The following is a 20,667-nucleotide window of genomic DNA, read 5'->3' on the forward strand; positions in this document are numbered from 1 at the left end:
GACTCATTTCTGAATGCACATGTCTAGGAATGTGTTTTTAGAAATGATTCTTGAAAGACACGTACACAAAACAACTTTTTTTAAAAAAAGCAGTGGATAGCCCATATTTAGGATTGGAAGGGTAGAGTTTAACTTCTAGAATGAGTTGTGAGGTTCAAGAAGCTTGGCTGGAGTCCTGATTGTTCCTACTCAGTAGAAAAAGTGCACTCTGCATATGTTTAGGTGCACTGATTTATTGAACCACATTTCACAGCTGAAACAGCATAGGAGGCAGCTCCAGGTTTCAGCTTGCCACTAACCAGAAGCCACCCACGACCCCTCCTGGTGCCATTCTTATTTCCCTGAATAATAAAAGATGCAAGGGGAAGAAGGCTTTCTAACTGAACATGATCCTACATATATCTCAGAAGTAAACTAGGCAGGGCTTAATAGGCCCCAAACCAATGGATTCAAGTTGCAAGAAAGGAGATTTTGACTAAACATGAAGAAGAACTTCCGGACAGAAAAAGATGTTCGGACTCCAGGTGAGGTGGTAGACTCTCCTTCCTCGGGAGGTTTTTAAGCACAACTTGGACGTATGATCTAGCTGAGATTCCTGCACTGCAGGGGGCTGGACTAGATGACCCTTGGGATCCCTTCCAGTTCCTCTCAGGTGAGTGGATAGCTGACTGCAGCCTCAGCCTTCCCGTCCGCTCCCAGCAAGCAAGCGAAGCCAAGCCAGCCCAATCGCCCACCCTTCTGGGGACTCAGGACCCCGAGCCGCTGCCGGGGGTGCAATTTCGCCTCCGCCCGCGTCCCCTGGCGGCTGACGAGGGAGGCAGGCTGCCCAAGGCGGCCGGCTCCGCTCCCTCCCGCTGCCGGTGGTGACGCAAGGGGTGTTGCCTGTCCTCGACGCCCAGAGCGTGGCCCTCTCGCGTGGGCTGGAGCGGGGAGCGAGCGAGGCCGGAAAAGTGCCTGGGCCAGCTTTCCGCGCCCCTGCCGCCGCTGTCTCCTCCCTGCGCCCCGCAGGCCCGCCCCTTCTCCCCCAGCCCCGCCGCTCCCTGGCTCTGGGTCGGCCCCGGGAGCCGCAGCGAGCGAACCCCGACCAGGCCGCGCGTGCGCCCCGCCGTCCCTCCCTCTCCGCCTGCCTGCCTCTCCTCCCGGGAGCGCAGCCGCCGCAGCAGCAGCAGCGGGGCCCAGCGCAAAACCGAGCAGGAGGGAAAGCGCCAGCGCCGCCGCCGCCACCACCACCACCACCACCCGGAAAGGCCTCGGGCAGAGAGGGATCGGCGCAGAGACCCGGCCGGGCGCGGGGACATGGTGACGGGATGGCCCGCATCACAGACGCCTTCCCCCTGCACCTGCTCGTCTGGCACAACCGGCACCAGGCGCTGGACAGCGAGCTGCGCAAGGGACAGGTACGGGGGAGCCCCTCGACACACACACCCCAATCTCCTAGGTCTCCCTCCTTAACCCCGCATTCCAGGTCGCCCCTTCCGGACGGAGTTGGCGATGTGGCAGCCGGGGAGGGGGATGTGATGTGGGATCCTTCCAAGATGGTCCCAGCCCTTCGCTTCCCCCCCCCCCACCCCGTTGGTAGCCCTGCTGCTCCTGCTGCTGCCGCCGCCGCCACTGGAAGGGAGAATGAACAAGGGCCAGATACTGGCACCTAGTCCTGGGATGTCTGCTGCTAACCTAGGTTTGTTCCACTTGCATCCTGTTAACCTCCCCCCCCCCAGCCACGCCACCCACACAAGCAGGAAAGCTGCCCAAGGGTGCTTGACCCCCCCAAGTCATGATAGCATCATCACCTTTCCCCCACCTTTGTAATGCTCCTGGTCCCCTCTCTCCATTCCTTCTCTTTGTACCTCTGGATTGTAACTCTTCCCTCCTCACCCCAGCCGAACTGGTGGTTTCAGAATAGCTGTATAGATGTTTGATGATTCTTTTGGGCTGGGAATCCCCAACCTCATAATTCCTCATCAGACTTGGCAGTTGAAGCTTGGAAGCAAACAGCAATCCTCAATTTGAGGCCATCTGTTTGGAATCCCAGAATCCACTGCTCCTTCGTCTTAGGCCCCCTCATAGCGATTTGGGCACATGAGGGCAAGGCACACGAGGGATCCGCACACTTGAGTTGGTTCTGAAGGGTGCCATGATACTCAGTCCTATAACATCCTCTAGCAATTGAGGCCTGGTGTTTTGTTTTGTTTTGTTTTGTTTTAAAACAACAACAACAACAACAACAACAACAACCTTCCTGTGGTGGCTTCACGTTTAGTGCACTGATAGCCACCATTTTGGAAAAGAGAAAAATGGGGAAAGGCAAAATAAGTCTTAAAGATTGATGTGCCTGTGCACAGCTGGTATTGGTCTCTTTTAAAAATTTAATTTAATTCAATTATTAGAGCCTCCAAGCAAGTGTCAGCTCTAAGCACCCTGTTGCATTGTTGAGGGGAAATTCACAGGGTTTTCTTCTTGCCTGCCCCTATGGACCACATCTGAGCACTGGACTAGGCTGAGCATCTATACTTAAAAAAAAAAAAAGTGTGATGAAAGCAGGGCTCCAGGTGGGTGGCTGCTGGTTGGACAATTGCCCATTTCGAATGGTGGGACTTGGTTCTCCCACCTAGAGTTAGAACCAAGAGAACAGAGTCATTAGAATACCTGTATGGGAGAAGACTGACTGGAAGAGTTCTGCCTGGCAACTGATTTGGAACTGGGAGAAATGCAGATCAGGGAGCATGGCTTAAAAGAAGACTGGGCTGGAGATAACTGGTGGTACCTGAGATAATGATGATTCCCATTTCTTGTTCTGGAAGGGGGGAAACGGGGAATGAACTGATTGATAGATCTAGGGGGGATGACTTTTGGGAGGATCTCAAAAAGAAAGCAATTTGGGGTGGAGGTTTGGTCAGCCGGATGTTTATGGAATCTAATTACATAGGGCACTCAGGTGATGGCCTTCTCTTGTTGTCAGTCCCTAACAGCTGATACTCAGAGGTATGTTACCTTTGAAGAGGGAGGTTCTATTTAATTTGGTGGTTGAGGCTAGTAGCTGTTGACAGACCTGTCCTCTGTGAATTTATCAAATCCTTTTTGAAACTAACTTAAGCTAGTGGCCATCAACATACCTCACAGCAGTGAATTCCATGAGTTAATTACCCCTTGAGTGACAAAGTGTCTGAATTTGCTTTTATCTTGTCTCTAAAAAATCATGGGCAGTCTGGGAAAGGTGGGAGAGGAATGATTCAGAGTATGGCATACAGTGGCATCGCAACAAAAGTTGGGTCAGGGCAGATATTTGGAAGGAAATGGTGTGGAGGGTTTGGGGCTCTGCCTTGTGTTCAATTTGGCTAGGTCACTTGTCTCTCAGTCTCACCAGTTCTCCTTCTGTAAAATGGATATTGCAGTATCAAATGTAAGGTCAAAGAAGTGGTCTGGTGTGTAGAGCTCATGCTCCACCTTTGCATTGTACTCAGTTTGCAGTCTTGGAGAAAGTCAGGTGTCTCCATCTAGTCCAGCATTCTGTTTCCAGCAGTGGTCAGCCAAATGCATCTGAAATTTTTACAAGCAAGGCCTGAGGTCAACAGTGTTCTGCTGTTGCTTGTATACAGCAGCTGACATTCAGAGGCAAATTCTTTCTGAATATTGTGGTGCTTCCATCAAATTATGGCTTTCAGAGTGGGTGTTGGGTGGGTGGAGCTCTGAAAGTTGGAGCCTAGGCAAGGGAATGGCTTGGCAGGGTGGGCAGATTTGTAACATCCTGAATTTCTGAAGGTATCAGCTGCTGTTACATCTTTTTTGCAGATGCTTTAGGATGCTCAGCCACCCTGCGCATGACTTAATTTGGTGGTAGAAGAAATCACATTCTGACTATTTTCAGATATACTCTTGTGGTCAACTAGTTTGCAAGTGCAGTGAAAATAGGCCCAGCTTACGTGGGATATAAGAGACCCTGGGCTGTTCCAGGTAACACAGAAGGATTCTGGAGCTATGATGGAACCAGCCAGACCTCTCTGCAGCATAGCTGTCAACTTTTCCCTTTTTAAAAGGGAAATTCCCTTATTCCGAATAGGATTCCTCGCAAGAAAAGGGAAAAGTTGACAGCTATGCTCTGCAGCAAACACTCCCATTGTTGGTGAATTCCTGATAACCTACTGTGAAAAAATGTGATTCTGAGCCCCAGTGCTTGAAGCGATTACACCAACCTCAGCATAAGGAAGGTGCCCATGACATCTGCACAAAGCACCCCAGCCCTGATTCATTTTTATTATCCATCCCTCAAAAGCGTATTTACTTGTAGGGGATTCTTTCTTTCTTTCTTTCTTTCTTTCTTTCTTTCTTTCTTTCTTTCTCTCTCTCTCTTTCTTTTCTTTAATTCATAAGCCGTGTGCTCTCCTTCTGTAGCACTTGAGTGCACTCTTTGTACAATTAAAAACAAAACAGGTTGTTTCACAATATGGCTGGGCTAGTCCCTATTCTGTTCTATCATGTGGGGACAAAGGCCTTTGTGGTGAATGGCCCCTTCTAATTGAATCTTGGAACAAGGCAGCATTTGCCATTGCAAAGAAAGTCCTTGCATCAGGAAGCCAAGACACAACATTAATTGATTTCCATACATACTTAGATTTCCCCCCACTTTTCAAGCAATCAAGAGTCTCCCAAAGTGGTTCAAAAACAGAGTCAGGCCCTGCCAGCAGGCTTGCAAACTGAAAAGACGAGACACACAAGGAAAGGGAAGTGGAGTGGGAGAGAGATCAGTCCTTCCAGGCCAGAACAAAGTGGTGAGCTATAAGAGAGGGGATTTATGCTCAGTGGAGGCCAGGGTAGGTAACCTTCCCTTGCTGATGTTCTCACTTGAATAGGAATTGTTGGCTCCAGCTCCTTTGACCAATGGGTGGGGCAAGCGCTTCAAACTTCTCCCTTTTGCTTCTACAGTCCTGGGGCGAGTTGGAGCTGAGTAGGAAGGGGAAGGTGAGTTCCATGTAGCCTGCTGGTTCTCTGGCTGATGGTTGGGGCCAGGTTGGTCTCCTTGCCATGATATTCTTCCTTGAAGGGCAACTGGACTGTAGCCCTAATGTGCTGCCCTTCACTTCTGCAGTCCCCTCAAGGCTTTTGAATATCTGAATATCAGCATGCGCAAGCTTAGATTAAGCAACAAGGCCGGCTCTTCTATTCTGGCCAGTGGATATGATACGTCATGGTCCCTTGGGTCGGATATTCTATAGGATATGTGAATTCTATCCTAGTATCCTGGATGTCCTTGTAGGTCAGGGACAGCATTATCTGGGGACGAGCTCTGAGTGAATTTTCCTCTTTTGCAAGAGATACTGGTGGAAGGGCATTAAAACCCCTGCTGAGTCCTAGCACTGAAAGGAATGAGCCCCAGCACAGAGAAAGCCTCAGCCCTTGTTCTCCTGCAAAGGAATATCCACCTAGCTCATTAATGCTGTGGCTCTTTTGCAGCACGATATTGAGATGCTGGACCCACGAGGCCGAACGCCCCTGGAGCTGGCCGTGTGCCTGGGGAACCTGGAATCCGTCCGGGTGCTGTTGCGACACAATGCCTGTGTGGGCCAGGAGAATGCCAATGGCTGGACAGGTATGAAGGCTCAGTGGGCAAGGGTATGTGCCCCATGTTGGTCCGTTTCAATTTCTGTCTCCTCCGCTTAAAGCTGGGGTGAGGAACCTGTAGTACTCCAGTTTTTTGTTGGACTTACAACTCCCACTTTGGCTGTAGGCTGATGGGAGATGGAGTCCAACAAAACCTGGAGAGCCACATGTTCGTCAGGATGGTCAGGTTGCACGACTGTGAAACGTCTTCTGCTTGAGACCTTGCAGTGCTGCTGCCTAATACTGGGCTCAATAACAGTCATTCATATTGAAGCATCTCCTTATATCCTAGGCAAGGGGGGAAAGAGAAGGAACGTGTTGAAAGGGTTGTTGTGAAAGCTGAGCAAGGGAAGACAGCAGTTGAGAAATGAAAGACCTGAGACATGAGGGCTGTGGTTTTGAGGGGTAAGCAACACGAATGAAAGCCAGAGTCCAGTGCTTAGGCCAGTACTGGAGTAATAAGTGTGCTTTGAAGGCAGAACTCTTCCTGGCACTTTTGTGTAAGGCGCCTATCCTTGCTTCTCTGGCTTAAGTTTCTGGAGCCTTGTTTTGCCCTGCCTAGGATGGTAGAAGTTTCCCTGGGAACTGAGCACTGATTGGCATGATACCTGTGCCCTTGGCAGCCAGACATGTCCTTTTGGCAGATCAATAGGCTGTCTGCTCCTGGTTGGGAGTGAGGATAGAGGAGAAACTCGTTTGGACTTGAGAGATGATGGGCACAGTGAGTGGGACCAAGAAGCAAAATACTGATCCCCCCCTCTGCCTCTCTAGTCCTGCAGGAGGCAGTAAGCACAGGAGACCCAGAGATGGTGCAGCTGGTGCTACAATATCGCGATTACCAGCGGGCCACACAGCGCCTAGGCGGCATCCCAGAATTACTCAACAAACTGCGCAGAGTATGTACTGTCAACTCCCAGCCAACTTCGGTCCTTGTGTATTTCTCTGTGTCTACAGATTTTATTATAGGGTGCCCAACCTGTACTCTTGTCAGGACCCCTGGCGAAGGGAGAAAGAAATCTTGCCAAAGCTGCCCTGTCTTAGGATCTTATTGGAATCTCCTTTTCTTTCTAAAACTCTGGTTGTGTTTGTGTTAATTAAAAGCAACAACCCTCTCTCTGGTTACTTCTTCCATAGAGCACCAGCATTAAATCCCTCACTTTTGTGTGGGCACAGAACCATTGCAATTTAACCATTCTAATGCATACTTCAAGAAGGGAAACACTCTTGTCCCTTCCACATTCCCTTGCAAAGGGGCTTGGAAGATGAAGCATTTGAACAGCACGGTTTCAAAATGACAGCGGTAGCAGTTACTCTGCATCCCAGAAGCATCAACCCTCTTCTCCTTTAAACCCCCTGGGATACTCAAAAGCACTCTTGGGTTTTCTAGCTAGCAGTTGCTAGATCTAATTGAACTCCCATTGGCAAAGTGTGACTCTTAATAAGATTATGGTCACAGCAAAATGTAGTCCCTTTAGAGAACAGGGATTGACTGTTCTTGCTGCCCCTTCTCTCACTTGCCGTGCTCTGCCCCCTCACTTTGGTTCTCCATCTCCACAGGCTCCTGATTTCTACGTGGAGATGAAGTGGGAGTTTACCAGCTGGGGTAAGTCAGTGCTTCACTTCTGGGAGGTGACAGGAGAGAGCTGTCCAATAAGGGAGGAATTTGGCCTGGGGAAAGGATGCAGCAGAAGAGATAACTACTTTAGCCCTCCTGAGCTCAGAAGCATAGGAACCTAGACGACATTTTGAGGAAGAAGGAAGCATTCTCCTTTCTCTGCAGTGGGTGCCGTGGCTTCACCAAGGAGCAGAATCCAAGCTATTGACACATGGTGTCCTAGTCGTGCTCCAGAGATTAGAGGTGTGGCACTCTGAAGGAATGAGGTGATGCCAGGCAGAGAGGGGAAGAAGTACCTCTCAGCCATGAGACTCATTGGGTACTTTGGAGCATGTCGCTGTCTCTCTGCTATGGTGCCTCTCTGAAGGGCTGTAGCTCAGTGGGAGAGCACCTGCTTTTCACACAGAAGATCCCAGGTTCAGTCAGGCATCTCGATGTAGGGCTGGGATGGGCCTCCCATCCTGAAACCCTGGAGAGCTGCTGCTAGTCAATGTAGACAATACAGAAATTGATGGACCAGTATTAGATGAACCAGTTAGATGGACCAGATGGATCAGTATAAGGCAGCTACCTGTGTTTCTATGAGTGAGGTACAAATGTGGCAAACAAGTAAATGATGCTAATCAATGTTCCCTCTCCCTCTGCTCCCTCTCTTCCTTTCCGTCACCAGTGCCCCTGGTCTCCAAGATATGCCCAAGTGACGTGTACCGGGTGTGGAAGCGTGGGGAAAACTTGCGGGTTGACACCACCTTGCTGGGCTTTGAGCACATGACCTGGCAGCGGGGCCGCCGCAGCTACATCTTTAAAGGCGAAGGTCAGAATATCTCTTTTCTGGGGAGATTGGCGAGTGCTTGGCGAGGTGTGGGGGGCTATGATACTGACTGCTTTTCTCTCCCTTGCTCCTTTCACCCTCTTTTCTCCTTCCCCTCATCGGCCAGATGAGAATGCTGTGGTGATGGAGGTTGACCACGACAAGCAGGTGGTGTACACTGAAACGTTGTCTCTAGCCTTGCATGAGCCGGAGCTGATGCTGGCTGCCATGCAGCCTTCCGAGGAGCACGTGGCCAGCCGGCTCACTTCGCCCATCGTCTCCACCCACCTGGATACCAAGAACATTGCCTTTGAGCGGTGAGCTGGGGAAAGGGGAAGGGTAGTGTATGGGTCGGTGTGAACCATGTGTTGCTGCTGTCGCTGGTTGTTAACCCCGATGACTACTGTATATGCTGCCTCCAGGATCAGAGGCAGCTGCATGTTGTTCAGAATAGCAGGAGAAGGCTAATGGTATCACACTTGCTGGCTTCCCAGAGGCATCTGATTGGTCATTGTGGGAAATGGGATGCTAGACTAGAGGGTCCATGGATGTGATCCAGCTGCAGGGCTCTTTTTATGGTACAGGATGAGGTCCATGAGACCAAAGCTGGGAAGGATGAAGTCTGCCCAGGCCCTCGAGCATCAACTAGTTTAGCGAGAAAAGAGGGGGACCGAGGCCCCAGCTTCTAGTGCCATAGGTGTCTGCAGCCATGTTATCGCACATGCCCCATCTCCCCTCAGAGGAGAGACCTCCACTTGCAGCTCCCTAGTCCAAGTCTTTCAAGGGCAGGGTCGGAAGAGGTGAAGGCAGAGCTGTGTGTGTGAGAGAGAAAGTGACATTTGATGAGATGTTTATCTTTTAGGCTGAAGAGTAGGGGGGCCTTCTAAGTCTGAAAAGGGTTGGAAGAGATGAAGCTCGATTGTAGGGGTGGTGTTTGAGAAAGTGGCATTTGAAGAAATGGATATCTTTAGGCTGCATTGGAGCGGGGGGCAGCTGAGGTCTGCAATGGCAAACTCTATCGCTCTTGACATAAATACTTTCCTCTCTGCAGGAACAAGTCTGGCATCTGGGGCTGGCGCTCTGAGAAGATGGAAAACATCAGCGGCTATGAAGCCAAGGTATAACTCTTCCCCCATTCCTGTTCCTTACATGTGTAAATCTGAAAAAAAATCAGCAAAGTTTAGCTTAGCTTCACTGCTTTGAGGAATCAGGGCTTGTGTTGAATGGGACCGGGTGATATCAACAGTCTCTTTGTCCTTTTTCCAGGTTTACAGTGCCAGCAATGTGGAGCTTGTCACCAAAACCCGTACTGAGCACCTGTCAGACCAGGACAAGACACGCAACAAAGGTAAAAGCAGATGTTGAACCACCTCCAGTTGTGACTCGGTGTGTTGACTCATCCAATGACCCTTCATGCTGCTGGGATTATTTTACACTACAACTCCCAGAACTCCACTTACACTTGCTGTTTGGCGGCTCCTGCCTGCCCTTTGACCACAAGTGACTTGTCCTCATTAGTCATGACGTGCTCCCATTTACAGGCTTCACCTGGTGGTTAAAAGAGAACAAAAATGACGGCAGCGTATACTGAATATTGGCCTGGTCTATATGTAACGCTCAGCCGAACTATGGCTAAGCAAGAATGAAAAACTGCACAAGTGCGCCAAGCGAATATTGCTGCCACTGTTTCCGCTGCCTAAGAAGCAACAGGATAGATATGGATTTTGGCTGTTGTCCTGTGTTAGACTGCTTCCCAAACCACTGGTGGGAGATGCAGAGTAAATGGGAATATGTACACAGCATAACTGTGGGAGTTTGAGAGGGGAGGGACCACTTGGGCCATGCTGGCCAATGGAAGGCACCCACTTTCATGGAGAAGGAGTCTGAGAAGGAGGATGTCAGGTGGCAGATGGGCTAGCCCAGGGGTCAGCAAACTTTTTCAGCAGGGGCCTGGTCCACAGTCCCTCAGACCTTGTGGGGGGCCGGACTATATTTTGAAAAAAAGGAAAAAGAATGAATGCCCCACAAATAACCCAGAGATGCATTTTAAATAAAAGGACACATTCTACTCATGTAAAAATATGCTGATTCCCGGACCGTCCGCAGGCCGCATTTAGAAGGCCCCTGTGCCTTAGTTTGGGGACCCCTGGGCTAGCCTTAGCGGCTATGGCAGGTAGAGGAGCCTGGTGATTTCATGATGCTGGTGGTTCCATGATGCATCTAGCAATCCTTGTGTAGATCTTCCCCCATAATGTAAAAATCTTTCAGTTCATGGATATCGGTATCTGTGGTAGTAATAGAGAGGACCTTTTCTGTAGCCACCTACACCCTGCAACTGTCTGTCGAGAGAGACCCACCTTGACCTCTCCCAGAAGGCCTCCTGCCATAATGCAAAGATCTTCCTTTCTTGGCAGGCATTTGGTCTGTCGAGCTGCTGACCTTAACCTCCCAGGCAGGTCACTTTCTTTTTTAATCGGCTGCCTCTGCCTCTTTTATCTCTTATCAATGACTGCTTTGCTGCATTTTCCTTGGATTTTGTCGTTCTAATGTTACTAGCCGCCTTGAACATTGCTGTGTAAAGGCACTCTAAAACTACTTCAGATAAGTAAAAAAAAGGTAACAAATAAATTGCACTAAAGTGTTGGAAGCGGTGGTAGTTTCTTTGGAGAGGACTCACTTGGATATCCTCCTTTTGCCTTCCAGGTTCTAAGACTCCATTCCAGTCCTTCCTGGGAATCGCCCAGCAGCATGCTGCCCAGAATGGGGTGAGTGACAAGGTCAGATCCTGTCCGTACATGGGGAAAGGAGACGCTGGCCCAGCCACACAAATTTAGCCTAGGGGTACATGAGGCGGGGAAGCAGATCACAAGGAGGATATGCCAGAGAAGGGATTGTGTTGCTCCAGAGTGTTGGTGTTCTAGTTCCTGCCCAGATCCAGACCCTGATCCTCACTTTTGCAGGCCCCTGTGCTGCAGTCAGCCAGCCCAACCAACCCAACATCTATTACCCCTGAGGAATACTTTGACCCCAACTTCAACCTGGAGTCCCGCAATATTGGCCGCCCTATTGAGATGTCCAACAAGGTGCAGAGGTGAGAAGGATGGGAGATACTGCATGGATTAGTGGGGTGGGGTCAGAAATGGAAGAAGATGACAGCTGGCATGTAACTCTTAACCAAAGGTACTCATTTTTCCAGAGAAAGGTGAGAAACAAAAGGTAGAGGAAATAAAAGCATGTTCCTGCAGATAATTCACCCGTGTAGGGGAGTTGCAGGCCCAGTCTCTCTGTGGGCAGATGTTGGGGGCAGGGAGCTGGATGGATCTCCGGGAAGACTAACATGCTCCTTGTGTGACAGGTTCAAGGCCACTCTGTGGCTCTGCGAGGACCATCCCCTCTCCCTGGTGGAGCAGGTGACGCCCATAATTGACCTGATGGCAATCAGCAACGCCCACTTTGCCAAGCTGCGTGACTTCATCACCCTCAAGTTACCTCCTGGCTTCCCTGTCAAAATCGGTGAGAGGTGTGAAGCCTGGCTTGGGGGGAGGCGGACATTAGCAACTGGGGGGAGGGGCGTGTGGAGACAAGCTGATGGGAGGCAGATCAAGATGGGGAGAGAGAAAAGGAAGGCAGAGAATGAAACTGTGGCGCTAGGCTTCTCCAGACATTATTTCTGTTGTACATCCATGATGATTTGTGCTCATGAAGGTATTGGGGTAGTTCATACACAATCTTGTTTTCAATGCCGTTTGTGCCTGCAAAGGTTTCAGAGCAGACGTACTGCTTCTTTTCAAATTGGTGAAATCCTGTAACGTTTCATACCTCAAATGTTCTGGGGTGGGTGCAAGATTGCCCCTCCAGATGGCAATAATGCAATAACTTTGGGAAAACATCTCAGAACAACTAATAAAGCAGAATGATGTGTGGAGAGTCTGCTATAAATGCACCACTAATGCACTATTATTGCAGAATACAACTACAGAAAAGAAAAACCTAAATCCACCTGCACTTTAAATTTAAAGTAGTTATACCACTTTGAGCAGGCATGGGTTGTCTCCCCCCTCCTCCCAAGAATCCTGGGAACTGTAGTTTGAGGGTGCTATGAATTGTTAAAGAGTTCCCTCTTCTCTTCACAAAGCCAAAATTCTCAGAGTGGTTTAACAATCAGGTACCCCTGACCATTAGGTCCAGTTGCGAACTACTCTGGGGTTGCGGCGCTCATCTTGCTTTACTGGCCGATGGAGCTGGTGTACAGCTTCTGGGTCATGTGGCCAGCATGACTAAGCCGCTTCTGGCAAACCAGAGCAGCGCACAGAAACGCCGTTTACCTTCCCACCGGAGTGGTACCTACTTATCTACTTGCACTTTGACGTGCTTTCGAACTGCTAGGTTGGCAGGAGCAGGGACCAAGCAACGGGAGCTCACCCCGTCACGGGGATTCAAACCTCCAACCTTCTGATCAGCAAGCCCTAGACTCTGTGGTTTAGACCACAGCGCCACCCGCATCCCTTGTAAAGGGAATAGGGATCTCCTAATAACTCTCAGAACCCTTAACAAATTACAGCTCCCAGAATTCTTGGGGGGAAGCCATGAATGTTTAAAATAGTATGATGCAGCTTTAAATATACCTGTATAGTGCAGTCCCCAATTTGGAGAAACCCTAAGCCTTTGTTGTGTGGAAAGGGGTAATGTCCTGGGGAGGGGAGCAGCCATGGGGGAAACCAGTGAGAAGCTTGAAAATAGAGGTTTACCAACCCCCCAACCTTCCTTTGTACATTTTCTTTCTTTTCCCCAGAAATCCCCCTCTTCCACGTGCTGAATGCCCGGATCACTTTTAGTAACTTGTGCGGCTGTGATGAGCCGCTGAGCTCAGTGCGAATCTGTACTCCCACCCACACCCCAGAGAGCACTGAGGAGCCGACTGCTGGGGCAGAGGCAGCCAACAACACCAAAGGTAGGATGGCGGCGGGAAGCCAGGGTCAGGACTTCCAACAGCTATATCTAAACCTTTGAGGAGGGAGGAAGAGTGGAAGAGGTGGAGGATGTTCCTGCAGGCTGGGAGAGGGAGGGAGGCAGCATTAGGGTGCAGTGGCCGTGAGCCCATATTGCAGGACTGGGAGACAAAAGGGTTAAGAAGGAGATGTGAAAGTGTAAGATGTCTGAGTGACTGGAAAACGGGTGACTCTCCTTCCCTGTGGAAGGGAAAGCATGCTTTCTAGAACTGACACATCCTTCCCCATGATCCCGCTACTGACCATCACATTTTAAAAATGGACATACTGGCTCAAGGTGTTCATCGTCATTTTTAAAAAACATCAAGTCTTTCCGCTTCAAGAATGCTAAACACAGCCATGTTCCTTTTGTTTCCCATTGTGTATTCAACTTTTACCCAGATTTGCTTGCACAAAGCTTACACGGAGGTTAGATTGTATCTGGTTTTTATTGAGCATTCATTCTGATTGGTTTGTGGGCCAGCTATGCCCCGACAAGCATTTGTCCCACATTCATCCTGATTTGCTTGCAGGCTGTTGGTATGGCTTCCTGTTAGTCATTTGCTCACCCTGCAATTTTCAGTGCACTCCCCCACCCCTTCCCAAACTTCAAAAAAGCTGGATTCCTTTTAAAACAGCATTTTTTTTGTGCGAGGGCAACAGAGCCTTTTAATCCGCTTCAGTTGCGCAAACCTAAATTTTCGGTGGGTGTTGAGTCTCTCCTGCAAAGTAGTGACAATCAGGAGGCACTTTTTGTTAAAGAGGCCCAGCCCATTTGCTGCTTGCCTTAGGCCCTAGGGAGATGTCCTTTGGCAAAAGTTTTTAAGAGCCCTTTTCATGGGTGGAGAAAGTGAGGCAAAGATGAAGGGACTGGTCTTTGGTGACACAGGGCATCGTGGAAGTTGCGTAGTCCGTTGGCCAGCGTGCTAACCATTGTTCTCCCTTCCTCCCCCAGTGTACCCTTTCCCCTGTGAGGTGGACCCATCAGTATTTGAGGTGCCCCAGGGCTACACAATGTTGGGTGCAGGCCGTACAGAGCCCATGCGGGACGAGGATGATGACCTGCTCCAGTTCGCCATTCAGCAGAGCCTCCTGGATGCTGGCACAGAGACAGACCAGGTGATTGGGAGGGCGGAAACCTGCCTGCGCTAGGGGTGAAATTATAGCAGGCAGGTATGACTAACTGGTTCTTGGAGGGAGGTCTCATGGTGCCAGGATGGTTGTGCGGGGACCAAGCAGAGGTTGGATTGAGTGGTGTAGCAAACTAACTCCCAGTTGTTGGGACTCAGAGTGGAGATAATTCTTGGCTGTCACTTATAAATGTAGCACTGAGTGCTTTGCAAACCTTGATCTCATTAAGGCTTTTACACCCCAGTAGGAGCTGGTGATTATATATTTCCTTTTTGCATGTGTGTGTGTGTGTGTGTGTGTGTGTGAGGGGGTGGAACCTGAGGCCATCAGATTTATGGCTTGCCTCAGACCTCCCAGAGAGTCCATGGCTTAACTAAAGCATTATGGCTTATTATTTTAGCATTATTCCAAGTCCAAGCCTCAAAATTACAGCAGGAGTACACACCCATTCTGCCTCTTTGCTATCGGTTTTAGCATATTCATTCTTGTGTGTTACACCAGGTGACCATCTGGGAAGCTCTGACCAACACACGGCCAGGATCCAATCCTCCGTCCTATGATGAGGAGCTACAGCTGGAACGGTGAGTGTTTCCGTAGCAAGAAGGAAGAGGTGGTATTACGGATTCAGTTCTGCAACCTGTATGTTAAGGTGTATTATTTTCTAAAACCTACTTTGTGGTCACTTGGTCCACCTACCAGCAACAATTCCATCTTAGCTGGATTGAGCTTCAGTCTTGCCAGGCCTCATCCACACCCCCACTGCTTCCAGATACTGTTTCAAGGATTTCACTGCCTCAGTGGGGTTTAAGGAAGAGCAGACAGAACTGAGCAGCATCTCCATATCCTCACAGGACCTCTCCCATTGGCTGAATGCAGTGTTCTTCCCCAGCTATTTTCCTTCATATTCCACTATAAAGTGGGGTGCAGGGCATCTTCCTTGGTCACCTTGCATCCCCCTTCTCTCATCCTTTCTTACCAAGCAGAATGGGAATGCCCTCTTGGGGAACATGATGGCAGAGAAGGAATTTGGGCGTGCTTGAATTAGCTTCCAGTGCGTCACCCATGAATGGAGTTTGCCTGCTTATAAGCGATATACCCGTCTGTCTGGGAGATCCCCAGAAATTGGTATAGGTGCTATGAGAAATTGAGCTCGGCATAGTTCAGATTGTAAACACTTTGAACATGGGTAAAAATCCTCCAGCTCAAGCAGATGTGAATGTATTTGGAGAAATTTCCCCTCTTCATGCCTTTGCCCACTCTGCCTAGTATGAAGTGTGATTGTTTATCTGTCACGTGGATCTTCTTCTGCTTGAGGAAAATAAGGCTGTCTTGATGCACAGCTTTATATCCTGCTGGGGGCACGGATTTTTTTTTGGGGGGGGGGGAGAGGCACTTGTGATATTTCACATTCAGCTGTAAGATTCCTCTGTGGGTTTTTGCAACTGCCAGTTCTTATTTCTAATAATAATTTGAAAATCTATTCAACAATTTCAGTCTGCCAGTGGGTGGAAAGCAAGCACCACCCACTTTCCGGCACCAATTGGAGAGCGATGCCAACAGAACTGAGAAGGCTGAGAGAGCCTGAAGGAAGTTTTTTGGTATGAGTAACCACCCATTGCTCTACAAGCACAGAGCTTCCTTAAAACTCAGCAGTTGAGAGAAGACTGAAGGCACATTTGCACCTATGCTCTCAGGCAGCAGGAATTTATTCCCAGCAGTAACTTCTAAGAGAATCTTAGAATTGTGGGGTTGGAAGGGACCACATGGGCCATCTAATCCAACCCCCTGCAATGCAGGAATTTAGTTTGTTTCTTCTGTGTTGTCAACACTGCCAGTTTAGTTTACTCCTACTATTCAGGCAGTGCAGACAGCCCAGAAGTGCCATACTTTACTCCAATTCTGTCTCCTGTGTCTACTCTATCTCAGGACCAAACAACCCCAGCCATTCCATTAAAGGTCATTGGCCTGCGCATTTTCTCATGTGACGTACGCTGTCATCTGCTGACAATGCCATTGTTTACGTGGATCAGACTGCTCAGTTGTGACATGAAGGAATAAACAGACACAAATCAGACATGAAAATAGCCTCAGCAGCCAAGGCAAGAGGAGCATTTCAGTCTCCCAGAACTTATTGAAACAGTCCTTGAGGTCCCCTACTTAAAAGTACAAGCAGACCACAAAGTTTCAACTGGAGATTCTTGTGTGAGATCAGGCCTTGGGGTGAGGGGCATTCTTTAATTTTTCTTACATTTATATCCCGCCTTTCTTCCATCCAGCATACAGATGGTTCCCAGGTGGTCTCCCAGGCACTGACCAAGCTCACACCTTCAGCAAAGAGGTGGCCTTAGGTGCTTTCAGATCACTTCAGCCATTAGTTGAAATTCATCACCAAGTTTGCTGCAGTGAAACTTGGACTTGATGAAGACCAGGAGTGGCTAGTTAACTAACATATTTGTCTTTCTTTTGGTCTTTACTTACCTGATTCAGCTTGCTGTGCCTATTCACCCCAGCAGATCCTTGTTCCTTGTTGAGAAAGAGTCACACCTGCTCTGAGTGGGTCCACCAGATACAATCAAATGAACGTAGTTTTATTTGTGCTCTGGCTAGTATTGTGGCAAACCTGCTGCTATCTTTTGTATTGCTTGGGGGTGGGGAGGTTGGCCTCGCCTTGTGGAAAGAAAGGTTCACTCTGTACTTTGTGGGTAGGTTCCCACTTTGGCAGCCACTCCATCTAACAAAATGGGCTTTAGCCCTCAAAATTACATGATGCAAAATGGCCACAATCCTTACAGTACCACAAGATGCTTTATTCTCATCGCTGAAACAGACTACTCGTGCAGAATTGCCCTGGCAGTATTCTCGGCAGTAAACGACAGCTGTTTTGAGAGAATTGGTGTGAACATTCCCCGCACTGATCCAGAACTGGTGCAAGCTCTTTGCTGAGATGTAGAGTATAGCAGTGTAGGTAAGAGCACACATAGACTGCATCATGGGAGATCCTTCAGGCTTCTTGTAGGGCATAGAAATGCATAAGGAGTGAAAACCAGGGAACAAACAGGAGGGAAACCCCTGGGTTGTGGTGTGGCCTGTGCAGGCAGTGAGGCGTTTTCTTCACGACAAGCAATAGCCTCTTCCCCTTTCTCCTACATTTCCTGAGTTGCTGCCCAGCAGGGAACCCACCCAGAGTTGTGATGCAATGCAACAATCTGGGGACAACAGGAAGAAAAGACACAAGCCTTTCAAAGGCTAGATGATACAAAGACAGCTGTTTATCCAATCTAGATAAGATGGGGGAATTGTTGATGGGTAATGCCTGTGTGCAGATAATGCTATTCAGTCTATTCTGCATGGGATTATACTCTGAAGAATCATGCTCACAGTTTAGGGGGTTTCTACACCCCACTTTCTCACTAGAGGCCTAAGTGGGAGAGAGCACCTTGAGACAAGTGCACCAGCTTGTGGCTCTGCCCTGGACAGGGGGTAGCCTATACTTGGGGTATCCATTCCCTGGTAACCTCAAGGCTTGATTACTAAAATAAATTCTACATGGGAGTACCTTTGAAAACTGACCAGAAACTGTAATTAATGCAAAATGCAACCACTAGACTGAAATGGGATCAGGTGTTTCAAACATATCACCAACATTTAAACAACTGCACTGGCCTCTGGTTCATTTCTGAGAGCAATTTGAAGTGTTGGGGCTTGGGGCCTGAAGTCACCTAACCACAAGATGAGCCTTTCCATGAAGTAAGGTCAACTTTGGAGGGACTTCATTGAGTATCCCCACCAGCTAAAGCCACAGTGGCCCACAGGCCTAATTCAGCCGACCAGGGCTTTGAATTTGGCCATTTTGGGCAAACCAGTTGTCAGGTTTTCTCTGGTGTAAGATAATGGAAAATGATGTGGAAATGCCCTGGAAAGTGTGAGATAACACTTGCTTTGAGGTAACATCATCTAGCCTCCTTGTGAACCTTTAGATAGCCAACCTTGTCTTAATCTTCCTGCTAACAAATCGGCATGGATGTTCAGTAAACAGGTCGCTTTGAAGCACCCTTGTTGTGAAAATAGGTGTATTACAATTACACAAAAAGCACTGTTTTTACCTGTGAATTGTATTGATGCAGAGAGCACCAGAAAGCTGTCAGGCACTCTGGGAACCAGACTGAGCCAAAGGCCAGCACATTTCTTTAATTTTTACTAGCATCCAGCAGGCTCTGGGCAGTTGTGTGGGAATGGAGGAAGCCCAGATTGGGCTGGGGGTGTTGGGACATACCTGCGAGCAGTTTGAGCCAGCTTGCCTGAACTGGGCCCGAGAAGCACAACCAAGTAGCCATATCTTGCTGCCTTGTTTGCTGATGCCTCCTTCTCCTTCTGTGTCCTCTCAGGGCTATCCAGGAGAGCATGTTCCTTCAGGCGGGGCCAGGCCTGAGCCCAGTGGAGTCTGGAGGTGGCAACGGTGGTGCTCCTCCTCCCGAGAGCAGCCCACCTCTCAGCACCAATGGGGGTGGCTCCTCGGCCTTGCCCCCGCCCTACCCCAGCTTTGACGAGCAGCTGCGCTTGGCCATGGAGCTGTCTTCAAGGGAGCAGGAGGAGAGGGAGCGCCAACGCCGCGAGGAGGACGAGGAGCTGCAGCGCATCCTCCAGCTCTCTCTGACGGAGAAGTAGCGTCCCAGCCTGCCAGCAAGGGGCCCCTAGCCTCCCTCAAGCCTCACACCGCCCAGCCTAGCTGTCCTTGCCGTCATTGTATTTTTAACCTCTGGGGGTGGGGTGGGGTGGGTTTCATGCTTTGCCCCTTCCCAGTTGAGGGTCAGGCTGGATGTGAGAAGACAGCACCTTCTGCATTTCCTCGGACTCACTCGGTTCCATCCTCTGGTATTATTTCCTGTAAGATTTTTTAAAAATTTGCTTTATATCCTCAACCTTCACTGGGGAAATGTTTTCTACAGCACAGAGAGGCAGGTTGGAGAAGAGGAGCAGCAACAAATAAGAAGGGGACAGGATGTGGGGTGGGGGGTGTGGGAGGAAGACGTTGAGGACATTTTTATCACCTCGGCATGAGATTTTTCTGTGCTGCTTTCTCTTTCCTTGCAAGGGTTTGGGCCTGTTGGGGACGGGACCAAGTTGGGGAAGTGGCAATAGAAGGCGGTGGGGAAGCCTGGAGCTTGATGCGCTGATGTTTTGCGGTGAGACCTGAAACCAGGCTGCCGTGTGGTGAATAATTTTCAGTCCCGCATTTTATTTTCCTCCTCATTGCGAGCTGCTGCTCTCCCTGCCCCCCTTATTTTTAATTTATTTTATTTATATCTCTGAAGATATATACAAGAAGGGGAGTGGGAGGTATGTGGTTTTTTTTTTTTTTTAAAGAAACTGAACCCAGTGGGTCTAAAGGGAACAGCTGTGCCCACTCCTGAGCGGCTTTCTCCTGTCGTCTGGGAACCAGGCACAGTGGGCTCTGGGCAGCAGGAACTACTAAATAAAACTAAGAAACCAGCATTGCTCTGCTGTGACGTTCTTCCGTTTTCTTCCATCTTGGTCTCGGGTTCCATGGCTGTGACATAAACATAAAACGTGGCTCCTGCTAGGATTTCTGTGGCTCTCCTTTTGAAAATTAACAAACATGCTAATTAATATACTCACAAAAAACCCTGATAGTTTGAACCATAAGAACATTATACCAGCATTATTTTGTTCCTAATGATCCCTAGCATGGAATTCGCCTTTTTCACAGCTGCCATATGCAGGGTTGACATCACTTTCATCAGTGTATCCACAATGACCACAAGGTCTTTCCTAGACTGCATACAAACTACACCCTTAAAAGCACATTCAGAACATACTGTCCCTTCCCAGAATTCTGGGCACTGTAGTTTGTCCAATGTTGCTGGGAACTGTAACCCTCTGAGAAATAAACTACAGTACCCAGAATACTTTTGAGGGGGAATGTGCTTTGAATGTCCTTTAAAGGTATATAGTGTGTGTGCTGCCAGTTCAGACCCCGTTACTATATATGTCAAATGAGGATTTATTTTGCTTACATTGTGCTGTTTTACGTTCACCCAGTTTGGAGAAATTCTTTTGGAACTCCTTGCAATCCCTTGTTTTGTTTTTTGTTTTGTTTTGTTTTGACAACCCTGAACAATTTAGTATCATGAGCCAACTTTGCTCCCTCAATACACTAATGGGACTCCATATGTTGGTGATAGTCTGTATCCATTTTGGTAAACGATAAGGTTTACAAGCTGCTTTAGGTTCTTCAACAGGCTACATTGCTATTAATTTGGCGGGAGCAATAGTAGAGAGGGCAGGAGGGGAGTGAGAGAGGGAGGGAGGATAATACAATATTGGAGTCGTAGAGTAGTACCATCCTTTTTCTTACAGCTGCACTCAGAAAGTGTTCAGTTTAAATCATTAAGTGAAATCTACACACTTTCTTTGCCCTCATTGCCCTGATAGTCCAATGCCCCAGTGACAGTAAAGCAACAACTAGCTTAGTTTCTTGGCAGTCTAGCAATCCTCTACCCTCCACC

At 48.8% G+C, this 20,667-nt stretch overlaps 1 protein-coding gene across 1 annotated transcript; it reads left to right on the plus strand.

Moving 5' to 3' along the window:
- The first annotated feature begins 1,212 nt into the window (after positions 1-1,212).
- Positions 1,213-19,059, plus strand: ANKRD13D (ankyrin repeat domain 13D). Its single transcript, XM_033158984.1, has 15 exons — positions 1,213-1,397; positions 5,449-5,584; positions 6,367-6,491; positions 7,153-7,198; positions 7,881-8,024; positions 8,149-8,338; positions 9,073-9,139; positions 9,288-9,369; positions 10,725-10,786; positions 10,982-11,112; positions 11,377-11,534; positions 12,814-12,972; positions 13,965-14,128; positions 14,642-14,721; positions 18,526-19,059. Exons 1-15 carry the CDS (start codon positions 1,308-1,310, stop codon positions 18,803-18,805), a joined length of 1,914 nt encoding a protein of 637 aa, XP_033014875.1. The 5' UTR covers positions 1,213-1,307; the 3' UTR covers positions 18,806-19,059.
- Positions 19,060-20,667: the final 1,608 nt, after the last annotated feature.

This window comes from Lacerta agilis, chromosome 1, assembly GCF_009819535.1.
Source record: "Lacerta agilis isolate rLacAgi1 chromosome 1, rLacAgi1.pri, whole genome shotgun sequence".
NCBI lineage: Eukaryota > Metazoa > Chordata > Lepidosauria > Squamata > Lacertidae > Lacerta > Lacerta agilis.